The sequence below is a fragment of the Enhydra lutris genome, unplaced genomic scaffold, assembly GCF_002288905.1.
Source record: "Enhydra lutris kenyoni isolate GAN:26980312 unplaced genomic scaffold, ASM228890v2 scaffoldscaffold45, whole genome shotgun sequence".
NCBI classification, from domain to species: Eukaryota; Metazoa; Chordata; class Mammalia; order Carnivora; family Mustelidae; genus Enhydra; species Enhydra lutris.
Genome location: NW_019154129.1, coordinates 1,191,739 through 1,203,340, shown reverse-complemented (window position 1 = coordinate 1,203,340; position 11,602 = coordinate 1,191,739). Strand labels below are relative to the sequence as shown.

General features: G+C 51.7%; 1 protein-coding gene across 1 annotated transcript; it reads right to left on the bottom strand.

The window, feature by feature from the left end:
• Nucleotides 1–564: 564 nt before the first annotated feature.
• LOC111156109 (ITPRIP like 2) lies at nucleotides 565–3,771 on the bottom strand. The gene has a single exon (XM_022516728.1). The coding sequence runs from the start codon at nucleotides 3,508–3,510 to the stop codon at nucleotides 1,912–1,914; it is 1,599 nt and encodes a 532-aa protein (XP_022372436.1). The 5' UTR covers nucleotides 3,511–3,771; the 3' UTR covers nucleotides 565–1,911.
• Nucleotides 3,772–11,602: the final 7,831 nt, after the last annotated feature.

Sequence of the window (11,602 nt, the reverse complement as noted above, 5' to 3'; positions counted from 1 at the left end):
TGTTTTAAAAAGTAATTTTAAGAAACATTATGCGGTTTATATCTTTGCAGGAAGCTGGTAGACTGATCCCTTTGCTAAACTCAGTACCTTATGACCTAACACTGACCTTAAAAGCTGGGAATGACCTTTGCGATATCAAGAGGAACTGTCCCCAGAACAACCTCAAAGAGAAGGAACGACATTTGCAACTTTCTCTTCCAGTCCAAGGTTGCAAAAGATCTCAGTCTCTGCAGCTCCCGCAAGGATTCCCTGCAAATCATTTATTCACAAGGATTTCCTGCCATGGCCAAGTAGGTCCCCTAAAGAAAGTTTAAAGAATTCCCTCAAAATAACTCAGAAGTTAAACAATGGCCCTATTCAGGGGGCTATTTCTGTCTTCCAAGTTTTACCTTTAAGAGTCTAAGGAAATATATGTCTTTGTCAAAAATATTTCAAAGTCCCAAAGTCTAACACTGGGTGGGACTGGCTGCATTTTCTATTAGGCAAGCAGATGATGGACTATTCTGAACCTAAACTAAACCTAAAGTGAGTTGGGGATATTTATGTGCAAAGGAAAAAAAAAAAAAAACCAGACTGCTGGCAGGAGCCGTGGCCCCCTCGCCTCCTCCTCCCTCGCTCTCTTTTGCTGACTGCTGGTGGGTGGTCAGGGAGCACAGAGCCCAAGATATGGAATTCTATAGGAAATGCTTTACAAGACCTGGGTCCAGTCAACCGCTCCTCCAAGTTGGCCTTAGGACCACTTAAAGGCTGCCAGGGCGATGGGAGGGAAACGTGGTAACCACTAACCATAACTGAGCACTGACCGAGAGAGCTACCTACACGCAAGGCACTAAGACAGGCATTTGCGCATTATCTCGTGAAACTCAGAAACTCCCATGCAGAGGAGTTTGTTCAAAAGGCTTCAAACAACAACAAAATGTTTCTGTCTCCAGCCAGCAGCAAGCTCTGGTGAGTCACCTGGATAGGCAAAGACTGAAATGTATCTTTCTCAAAACCCCATGTGTTTTCCCTGAGTACCAGTGTGGTCCTAAACATGGATCTTTTGCTACTTTGCACCGTGCCTGGCTCACGGTGGGCTCTCCATGAGTGGGTGTGGACTGGTACATATTCCAGGGTGGGCCTGTAGGGATGTTAGGCAAGCCTGCTTTTTAAGACTGCACATTTCTTAATAATAAATGTAACTGGCCTCCCTTTCCGATGCAACACTTGGCAGTGGCAATTACCACAAAATGAAAGTACTGATCAAAATAAAGTGCTATTTGCTCTGGAATTTTCTCTAACCAACTCTTGACTGCCTCTCAACACATGTGACTTAATTCTTTGCAATCCTGTCAAACACCCCTGATGGTACCACTTCAAATAACACATTAGTATTAATTTGAATAGTGGAAACAGTGTTCCTCAGAACATAAGCCCCTAGAATAGAACTTCAATTCCAGTTGTAGATAAAGATTCACACCTTTTAAAAGACAATCAGGAACCTAGGACAGAGCAAGTAGTTACAGCAAAAAAAAACAAAAAACAAAAAACACATTAGCTTCTTTAAATTTGGGAGCGAGGGCAATTTCTCTGCAGCTAGTTCTTGCTTCCTTCATGGGGCTTCCCTAAAAGCTGGATCCTTCTGCAGAATCATTCCACACAAACCAACATTTGAACCAACTCTTAGCTGCTGGTGTTGGAGGCCTTTCTGTAGCTCGCTCAGAATACACCGGTAGGTGTGAACAAGATGCCATAGCTATACTGGATTGTGGGGCCAGGGGGGACATATAAGCCACCAAATGTCAGCCTCCCAATTTTCCAACACTTTTGGCACCTCATTTCCTTGCATGAAACTGGCTTCATTGCCATCCCCACCCCATGTGGTGGAAGAAGCTTTAGGAGCATTAGGCCAGGTGGGGGCACTATCAAGGTTTATGGTTGATCTTCAGGGAATCCCTGTGCCCGCTGACTCCGGGGTGGGGGGCATCTGTCAAGGTAGCGAGGACCTCCGTAGACCCGGAGAAGCTGGGGCAGCCTTCGCCAGGTGGACAGCAACCTCGATGCGGCAAGCTCCCGGGCTTGCCTGTCGAATGCAGCCAGGAGGTCAACCGGGGCGGCCTCACGCAGTACCTTGGGCAGGGGGCCCACCTCAGCAGCTGCCCCACCAGGGCCCAGGACGCAGTGGAAGAGCGTCTGGCGTCGCAGCAGGCAGTCCCTAAGGAACTGCACTAATTCTTCCAACCGATTGCACAGGTGTGCCTCGTCCCAGCCTTGAGCAGGAACCCCCTCACGCAGCAGCACCGCCAGCAGCGCTGTCTTGAGCATATATGAGGACAGGATGCGTCCCCACTGGGCTGTGGCCCCCAGGTCCAGCCCGCGGGCGCCCAGGTCTCGCAGAGCTTTAAGTAACTGTAGGCACTTGAGGTAGCAGGCACCTGGAGGGGCCCGTTCCTGCACCCAGCACAGCAGCTTCTGCTCCTGCCGAGCTGTGTTCACACCCCACAGTGCATCCGTGCGCAGACCTCCCGGGAGCTCGGACAGGGGCCCGACGGGTGAGGGTGATGGTGGTGGTGCCACGAGGAAAACGCCATCACCCAGATGCACAGCGGGGATGAGACGCACTGCCATGGACAGGCGGCAGCAGCCATAGTCGGTGCGGCAGGGCAGGATGTGCAGGGTGGGAGGCTGTTCCAGGCCGCCCGGGGTCAGGCTGACCCGACAACGCCCCTCCAGACTGTAACGCACGGTGGCCAGGGAGCGCTGTAGGTGCGCCTGGAACCAGCGCAGCACCAGCGGGGCAGAGAGGTGACGCCGCCCAAGCACGTCCACGCAGAAGCCGTCGGCGAAGGGTTTGCAGTCCCGGAGCCAGTGGCTCCCGGAGGCCCCCGGCGGAGCCTTGAGGGCGCACACGAAGCAGCCGTGGAAGGCTGGGGCCAGCGCGGGCTCAGTGCCCAGGCTCCTGGGCTCCAGCGCCACCAGCGGCGGGAGACGCAGCGGCACCAGCACGTCGAAGCCGTCGGGCCGCCGGATTTTATGCTGCTCGTAGGCGCTGCCCACCTGGATGAAGTCTCCACGGAAGGCCAAGGCCAGCGCCCCCCCGGGGATGGGGCCAGGGGACCCCCGGGCGCGGCCAGCCCGCACCAGCTCGCCCACAATTCGGCTCACGTGCGCCTTGCTGTGGCCCAGCACGTGCGGGGACAGGCGCAACTCGTGCTCGTAGTAACTCTCCAGCAAGATGCCAAGACTCGGCTCTGGGAAGTGTCCAGGAGAGAAGGTGGAGTGGCTCCCCAGGCGACGAGACCCTGGGAGGAAGCGCTGCCGAACTGCGTGGCGACAGCGCAGGAGGATGTAGCCGAGGAAGAGCAGGGCAGCTACCTTGAGCAGCGGGAAGCCGCCGTCCGTACCGTCGGGGGGCTCGGCCCGAGCGCCCCCGCTTCCCCGGAGGACATGGTAGAGGCACACAAGGGCAGTGCAGAGGCCGGTCACCAGGGGCCAGAAGACGCGCAGATTGAGGGTGTAGTGCACCGACATACCGGGCGCCCGGGGCAGCGGCGGCCTTGCAGCCCAGGGCGCGAGCCCCGGCGGCGCCCCCGGCCCAGCATGCGGGCAGCGCCCGGGCAGCCCCGCGGTCCGAGTCTCCTTCGCCTCCGCCGCGGCTCCCCCCTCGCAGGGCGGGGGGAAGGCGCCCTCCAGCTCGGCCCCCTCTCCCAGCTCAAGTTTTCTTTCCAGCTGCGGCCCGCCCTGCACTCGCGGGCCCCGGGCCGCGCCCTGCGCCGGCTGCACGCCTGGTCCCGCCCGGCGGCTCTCCCCGCCCGACGCCCCGGCTCGCTGCCGGCGGCCAGCTTCTGACCCGGCCGGGCTTGCCTCCTACCCTGGGCGGCACTCCCGGGCTCCCTCTCGGCGCTCGTTCTCGCTCTCCTCCGCGCTTGTTCCCGTTACTCGGCCCCAGGAGTTTCCTCTTGCGAGGGGAGAAGAGTCCGCGCCAGCTAGCGGGGAGGAAATGCCGAAGTCTGGAGCCGTGCGCGGAGCGGGCGGGTGGCGTGGCCCCCTCCCCGGCCTCCGCCTTAAAGCGACGCGGGGCGGCGGGAGGGACTTCAGGACGCGCCTGGAACTGGCTTCTCGCGGGCCACCGCCCCTCCCTTCTCCCCAAAGGCAGAACCGGGAAGGCCCTGATTCCGGGGCGGTGGCCTCGTCCTGGGAGCCTCTGGAGTGGTGCTCACATAAAGTTACACGGGGAAGTTGAAAAGCGGAGAAAAGGGCTCACACCCAGCGTGTCCTTCCCCGCCCCCAGCCAAGCAAGTCGTGGCGCTGGTGGCGTGGCAGGCTCTGGCACGGAAGTGGCCGCTGCCACTGGGCTGCCGTCCCTTATTCAAACCACTATTTACTGAGCACCTACTACGTGCCAGGCCATAGGCTAGGAGCTGGGGAAACAGCAGTGGGCAAGATGACCTGAGGTGTCTGCTCTTCGAAAAGCTTACAGCCTTTCTAAAAAAGGAAACCAAAAGAGAAAGGATCCTGTAGCAGAAAAAGCCGTGAAAGAAAAAAAAACTGCGTGAGGGAATGCGAAGGCGGGGGCTGCCCCATGGAAGCCCGAGGCTTACGTGGGCTGAACCAGGAGGAGCCAGCCTTGGGGATAACAATTTCAGCTTTTACAGAGGACTTACTGTGTGCCAGTACTGTGCTAATCACCTTACACATATCCACTCCTCTTGTCAATCCTCTGAAACGTACACTATTATTTTCCCCATTTTTCAGATGAGGAAATGGGCATAGCCAGGTTGGGGGACTTACCCAGGGTCACATATCTTTAGCAGAGCTGTGCCTTGAATACAAACATCTAGATCCAGAGAAGCCAGGGAGCAGGACTCGGGGAGGGGTGCCAGAGAGTCCCCCACTCAGCTGCTGAGAATTTGTCTGTGTCCTTTGTCAGGACCTGCACTGGGACCTCAGTCCTTGGGAAGCTTTGGTTCATTTCATAACAAGGAGCACTGCCTGAAATAATATGGATTTGTTTAGTCAAACTGGATTTATTGAAATAATTATCTTTACTTACTTATGCTCATTGCACCTTCCCCCCCCCCCCAAAAGAAAACATTTAAGGAGAGCAAAGGTGAATGCATTAAAAATGTCAGAACTCAGCTGACCTCTGGGACTTAGGACGCACAGGGTGGCCGCGGAGTTAAGCATCGGGATGACTCCCAGGAAATCCTGGGCTGAGCCTCTTGGAGCTAAGGAGACCGGCTTTCAGCTACAGCTCATGGTCTACTAGTCCAGGTTCTTCTGATGCAAGTGACAGAAACACAGCTAAAAGATTAACTTACTGTGACATATTAAGTGAGACGCTCAGGGAAGCCTGCTTTGGTACAGTTGGATACAGGTACTCTCCTTCCTTCTTCTTCTTCTTCTTCTTCTTTTTTTTTTTTTTTAAGATTTTATTTATTTATTTGACAGAGATCACAAGTAGGCGGAGAGGCAGGCAGAGAGAGAGGAGGAAGCAGGCTCCCTGCGGAGCAGAGAGCCCGATGCGGGGCTCGATCCCAGGACCGTGGGATCATGACCTGAGCCAAAGGCAGAGGCTTTAACCTGCTGAGCCACCCAGGTACCCCTCTCCTTCCTTCTTAACTCTGTTTTTTTCTAGGTTGGGGGCATCTCTGCCAGGCCTTCTCCATATGCCCCTGGCTGCTCTAGCCTTATCTCCTATTAACCTCTGTGCAGAGGAAAAGAGAGCTGTGCTTGCCTGAAAATTGTAGCAAATGCCATTCCTAGAGAGAGTCTTGAGAAATAAGCTAAAAGTGACCAAGTTCAGGGTACCTACCTGGCTGACTCGGTTGGTAAAGCATGTGACTCTTGATCTTGGAATTCTGAGTTTGAGGCCCATATTGGGGATAGAATTTACTTTTTTAAAAACATTTTTTAAAATAAATAAATGGGCTCCGTGCTCAGTGGGGAGTCTGCTTTTCCCTCTCTCTCTGCCCCTCCTCCTCTGCTCCTGCTCTCTTTCTCTCAAATAAATAAATAAAATCTTACCAAAAAATAAAATAGGAATGTCTCGGTGGCTAGGTCGTTTAAGCATCTTCCTTTGGCTCAGGTCGTGATCCCAGGGTCCTGGAATTGAGTCCCACATCTGGGCTCCTTTTTCAGTGGGGAGCCTACTTGTGCTTGGGCTGTCTCTCTCTCTCTGGCAAATAATTTTTTTTAATATAAACAAACAAACAAACAGTGGCCAAGTTAGAGAATGCACTGATAAACCTGACCTGGACTGAGTTGTGTCCCCTCAAAATTCATATATTGAAACCCTAACCCCTAATGTGACTATCTGGAAACAGCTTTTCCGTGGTCATTAAGGATAAATGGTTATAAGGATGGGCCCTAACACAGCAGGACTGGTGTCATTATAAGAAGAGGAAGGGTCATATGGGTGACTCAGTGGATCGAGCCCTGACTCTTGGGTTTGCTCAGATCATGATCTCACAGGTCCTGGGAAGGCACCCCAAGTGGGGCTCTGTGCTCAGTGGGGGAGTCTGCTTGGAGATTCTCTCCCTCTGCCCCTCCCCCTGCATGTTCACTCTCTCTCTCTCTTTCTCTCTCTCAAATTAATCTTTAAAAAAGAAGAAGAAGAAGAAGAAGAAGAAAAGGAAAAGACAGAGAGGCCTCTCCCCACACATATAAACACACACCAAGGAAAGACCTTGTGTTGGCCAGGGACAGACATCTGTTGGCCAGGGAGAGAGTCTGCACCAGAAACCAGACCCTTTGCACCTTGACCTTGGGCTCTCCAGCCTCCACAATTATGGGAAAATAATTTTCTGTTGCTTAAGCCATTCAGTCTGTGGTACATGGAGCCCCAGCTGACTAATACAGTTGGAGGTTGGGGGAGCCCTGCCCAAACCAGGGGGACTATAGGAGGGGTATCCCTCCTAGAAAGTCACAGCGCTATGCTAGAAGAGGGGGGAATGTTTTGGCATGCAAAAACAACAGGTGGCCACCATTTGGGGATAAATCTCTTAATCTCACTTTGCTTCAATCTCCCCTATAATCTCTGGAGGAGAGTGGGGAATTTAATAGAGTAACATGTTCTCCCTAGTGGAAATGGTGGTGTGCCGGCTTCAGCCATATAAAGAAGGGCAACTCTGGATCACAGGAGAGCAAACATTTTGTGTAAAAGGCCAGAGAATAAATATTTCAGGCCCTACAGTCTTTGCTCTGACTACTTGGGTCTGCTATTATAAACCCAAAGCAACTGCATTCATTTCCTGGGGCTGCCATAACAAAGAACCACGGGGACGGGGCTGGGGGGGGGGGGGGGGTGGCTGCGGTTGCTGTTTAAAACAACAGACATGTATTCCCTCACAGTTCTTGAAGGCAACAGGGCTGTGCTCCCTCAGAAGACTTAAGGGGAGGATCCTTCCTTGACTGGTCCAGCTTGTGGTGGCCCCAGGCCTTCTTTGGCTTGTGGCCAGATCACTCTGCTCCAATCCCTGCCTCTCTCTTGCCGTAGGCTTCTCCTCTGTGTCTGTACCCTTTTCTGTCTCTTGGAAGGACACTTGTCACTGGATGCAATCCTGGTGATCTCATCTGGAGATCCTTAATTACATCTGCAAGGATTCCCTTCCCCAGTAAGCTCACATTCATAGGTTCCAAGGATTAGGACAGGGACATATCTCTTTTGGGGAGGGGGCTTATTGGAAGAGCCTCAGTTTTCCTTCTTATGTGTCTCCTTTGCTACTCACACTGCAAACCCCACTTCTGGCACATATGGCCATCAAATGCAAGGAGGTTATCCCCCTACAACAAACAATTCTCTGTCATACCAGCTGGGTGTCCTACAATTTAACTTGATTGTGACACACTATCTCCCTGGAGATGGTATCAGATCTCACAGGTTAAGAGCTCATTCCCACCAGACTGCCCCCCGCACCTCAGACACCAATCACAACTAGTAGGTCTCCCCAAATGACCCACTATTCTGTCCAATTTGGGTGCACATTGGAGGTTCCTATAACCCCCTCCTCAAGTTTGATTTGTTTGCTAAAATAGCTCACAGAACTCAGGGGAGCATGTCTCCCAGTTTATTAAAGGACACGATAAATGTACTTCCATCCGGAGGGAGTTGGGATGCCCCCTTTTTTTTTTACAGGGAGTCATGTCACCCTCCCAGTACGTGGATGTGTTCACCAGCTTGGAAGCTCCCCAAGCCTGGTACTATTGAGATTTTACGGAGGCTTTCTCACGTGTGCATGATTAATTATTATTTTTAAGATTTTATTTATTTAACAGAGAGAGAGAGAGCACAAGCAGGGGAGTGGCAGGCAGAGGGTGAAGAAGAAGCATGTTCCCCACTGAGCAGGGACCTTGACACAGGCTCCATCCCAGGACCCGGAGATTATGACCTGAGACGAAGGCAGATGCTTAGCTGACAGAGCCACCTGGGGTACCCCAGGCATGATCAATTATTAACTAAATTTTAGCCCCTTTCCCCTCTCTGGAGAAATGGTGGGGCTGCTGAAAACACGAAGCTTCTCAACACGGCTTGGTCTTCCTGGTGACCAGACCCCATCCTGGAGCCAACCAGGAGCGCCCCCAGAGTCACTGCATTAGAAGAAAAGATACTCCTACTGCTGTTATCACCTAGGAAATTACAAGGGTTTTAGGAGCTCTGTGCCAGGAACCAGGCACAGAGACTAATATATTTTCTATTATCTCACAGTGGGCCACGATTCACCCCACTACACTGAGCAAATGATGTATCACTGGTACTGTTTTTCCTGCCTCTAATCGGTTTCCATAGCTCATTTCCTCCAAAGAGTTCAAGGAACAGACCTCAGAACTTTGCCCTTGGAAAATCTCCTGTATGTGTCAGAACAAACACAAGATCGTTTATTATTAATTTATTACACGCCTCTGTGGGTTCTCACCTTGTGCCAGGCAGAGAGGAATGCCAAGGAAAATAGTCAGGGTGTTCTATGTACACAATATGGGTGGATTCAGAAAACTGCCACCCCTTCAGTGACTTTTTTTTTTTTTTATATTTTATTTATTTGACAGAGATCAGAAGTAGGCAGAGAAGCAGGCAGAGAGAGAGAGGAGGAAGCAGGCTCCCTGCTGAGCAGAGAGCCCGATGTGGGGCTCTATCCCAGGACCCTAGGATCACGATCTGAGCTGAAGGCAGAGGCTTTAACCCCCTAAGCCACCCAGGCGCCCCCCTTCAGTGACTTTTGATAATTATTTCCTTTAAAGTATCCTTTAATGTTTAATATTTGACAAGGGCCCCTCCTGCTTTTTTTTTTTTTTAATAGATCAGCAAATATATACATATGGTCCTTCTAGCATTTCTGATATGCCAGAGGTGTGTCCCTGCCCGCGGAGGAAGAATGACAACACTGATAGAGGAAGAGAGAAGGCTGAGGTGACTCATTTCTCACAGGAGGCTTGGGGAAGGTTCATGGCGACGGGGATGAGACGCAGGATCAGGCTTTGAAGGTGGGAAAGGACATTATGTTTGATAATATCATGGGCCTCCTGGATGCAGCCTTTCCGGAGCACCATCTCCTTGAATACTCAGGACAAGCCCAGTGAGGCAGTGTTGTTATCAATGCCCTTTTGCACATGGGAAAAGTGAGGCTAAGAGAGGGTGAGTAACTTATTCCAAGTCACACAGCTGGCAAACCTGACCCCAGAGCTGAGCGCTTAAACCTGGCACTTCACTCCCTTTCGCATTGTAAAGGGTTTTATGGCACAGAAAGGGGGCATCCTGGGGAGGCAGGTTAATTTATGTGTCTATGTCCCTGACCAGGTGATGAGGTTCTTGGAAGCAGGGACATTGCCAGATTCAGCTTGATATCCCCAACCCCCAATGCCATGCTGGGCACTTCAGAGATTCCTTGAATGAATGAATAAGATTTTGAGCCACAGAAATGCAGGGAGGCCATCTGGGGTGACGGCAACAGAATGTACCATGCATGGAGGTCCAGGAGCCACGTGACAGTCGTGGGGAGGGGGATGTGTGAGTTCTTTTGTTGTGGGAGTCTGGAGTTGGTGAACAGACACTGGCAGGATTCTCGCGCTGTCCTTTCCAGCCTTCTCCAGCAAGCCTTCTTCTGGATCTAGGGCTGGAAAGCTGAACACATTCTTAGATTCTCTCGCACAGGGACAGAAGCTGCCCAAGATGGCCACTTTGCTAGTATGGCTGGCGGCAAAGGTGGGTGGTTCTGACACCCATGGCTGGGTCTTGATTCCATAGGCTGCTCTCTGGCAGGGTCAGAGTCAGCAGCTCCCGTGATGGCCAAGTTCTGCTGTGTGGCTTAGGAATCTTTTCTGGAAGGTGGGCTCAGAGTCCTTTCGTGCAGCTTTCTCAGTGCCCTCAACTGATTATGATAAATGGTCTATTGCTGTTTCTTTAAAAGTTTCCCGTTGGTTCTGTGATACTGTCGCACAGCTCATCTCACAGGCAACTAAGAACACCCACACTGGTCTATCCTCTATTCAGAGAGACATGCCCATCAGTCATTTTTACAGATGTTACAGCAATGTCAAATGGATGCGTATGTTTCTAAATATTTACTCTTAAGTGACTGCACCAGGACGGCCAGCAACAAAGGAGCCTGCCACATGGCTTTGCCAATAATGCCACCCAATACTAGACGGTGACTCACTGACTCAAACTCATCTTTTCCCTTGGGGATTCTGAATGGGACAGAGAACCTGAGAGGAAGCAGGATTCAGAATTAAGCAGAAGCCACAAAATACGCCAAGACCACGGGGAAATAGATACCATGGCAGGTCAGGGTAGGGTAGGAACGAGCAGCTGATCCAAGAATGGTGAGTGTCCGAGTCAATGTTGGGGCACTAAAGCCACCATGTGCCTGAATGACATTCCAGACCTCATTCCTGTTTGAGTGAGCACTGTGGCCTCTTTGCCTCGGATCCTTATAATAATCCCCACTGGGGTCTGAGGTCACGTGAGGATGCCTCTTCCTGGTAACTATGATGCAGGGGTAGTGGTGGCCTGAGGTGGGAAGGCGTTTTATCCCCATTTCCTAGAAAACAGAACCTAGTATGGCTTGCATCTGAATGTATTACTGGGGATGCAGATCCCAAGGGAGGAAGTAAAAGGACAAAAGAAGGGCAGGACAGGGAATTGCCAACACTGCATTGGCCATAACTTGTCACCTGATAAGATGGTGTGATTTATATATATGGTCGGGGTGCCTGGGTGGCTCAGTTGGTTAAGTGCCTTGGGCTCAGGTCATGATCCTGGGTTCCTGAGATGAAGCCCTCCACCAGGCTGCCTGCTCAGCGGGGAGTCTGCTTCTCCCTCTCCCGCTGCCCTTCCCTCCACCCATGCTTGCTCCCTTGCTCTTAAATAAATAAATAAATAAATAAATAAAATCTTAAGAAAGAAAGAAAGGAAGAAAGATATATACAGGCTTCATCCCCATTCCTGGCACAGAGCAACTAAAACCTTTGGAATGGTCTAAATGAGGAAAGCAATCAAGGTGTCTTTTGTTATGTTAATGAGGCGGCTTCCCAGCACACGAAGGAAAAAGACTGGTTGTCAGGAGAACCAACCAAGCCATTACTAGGTTGAAAACTTGCAGTCCTGGGGTGCCTGGGTGGCTCAGTG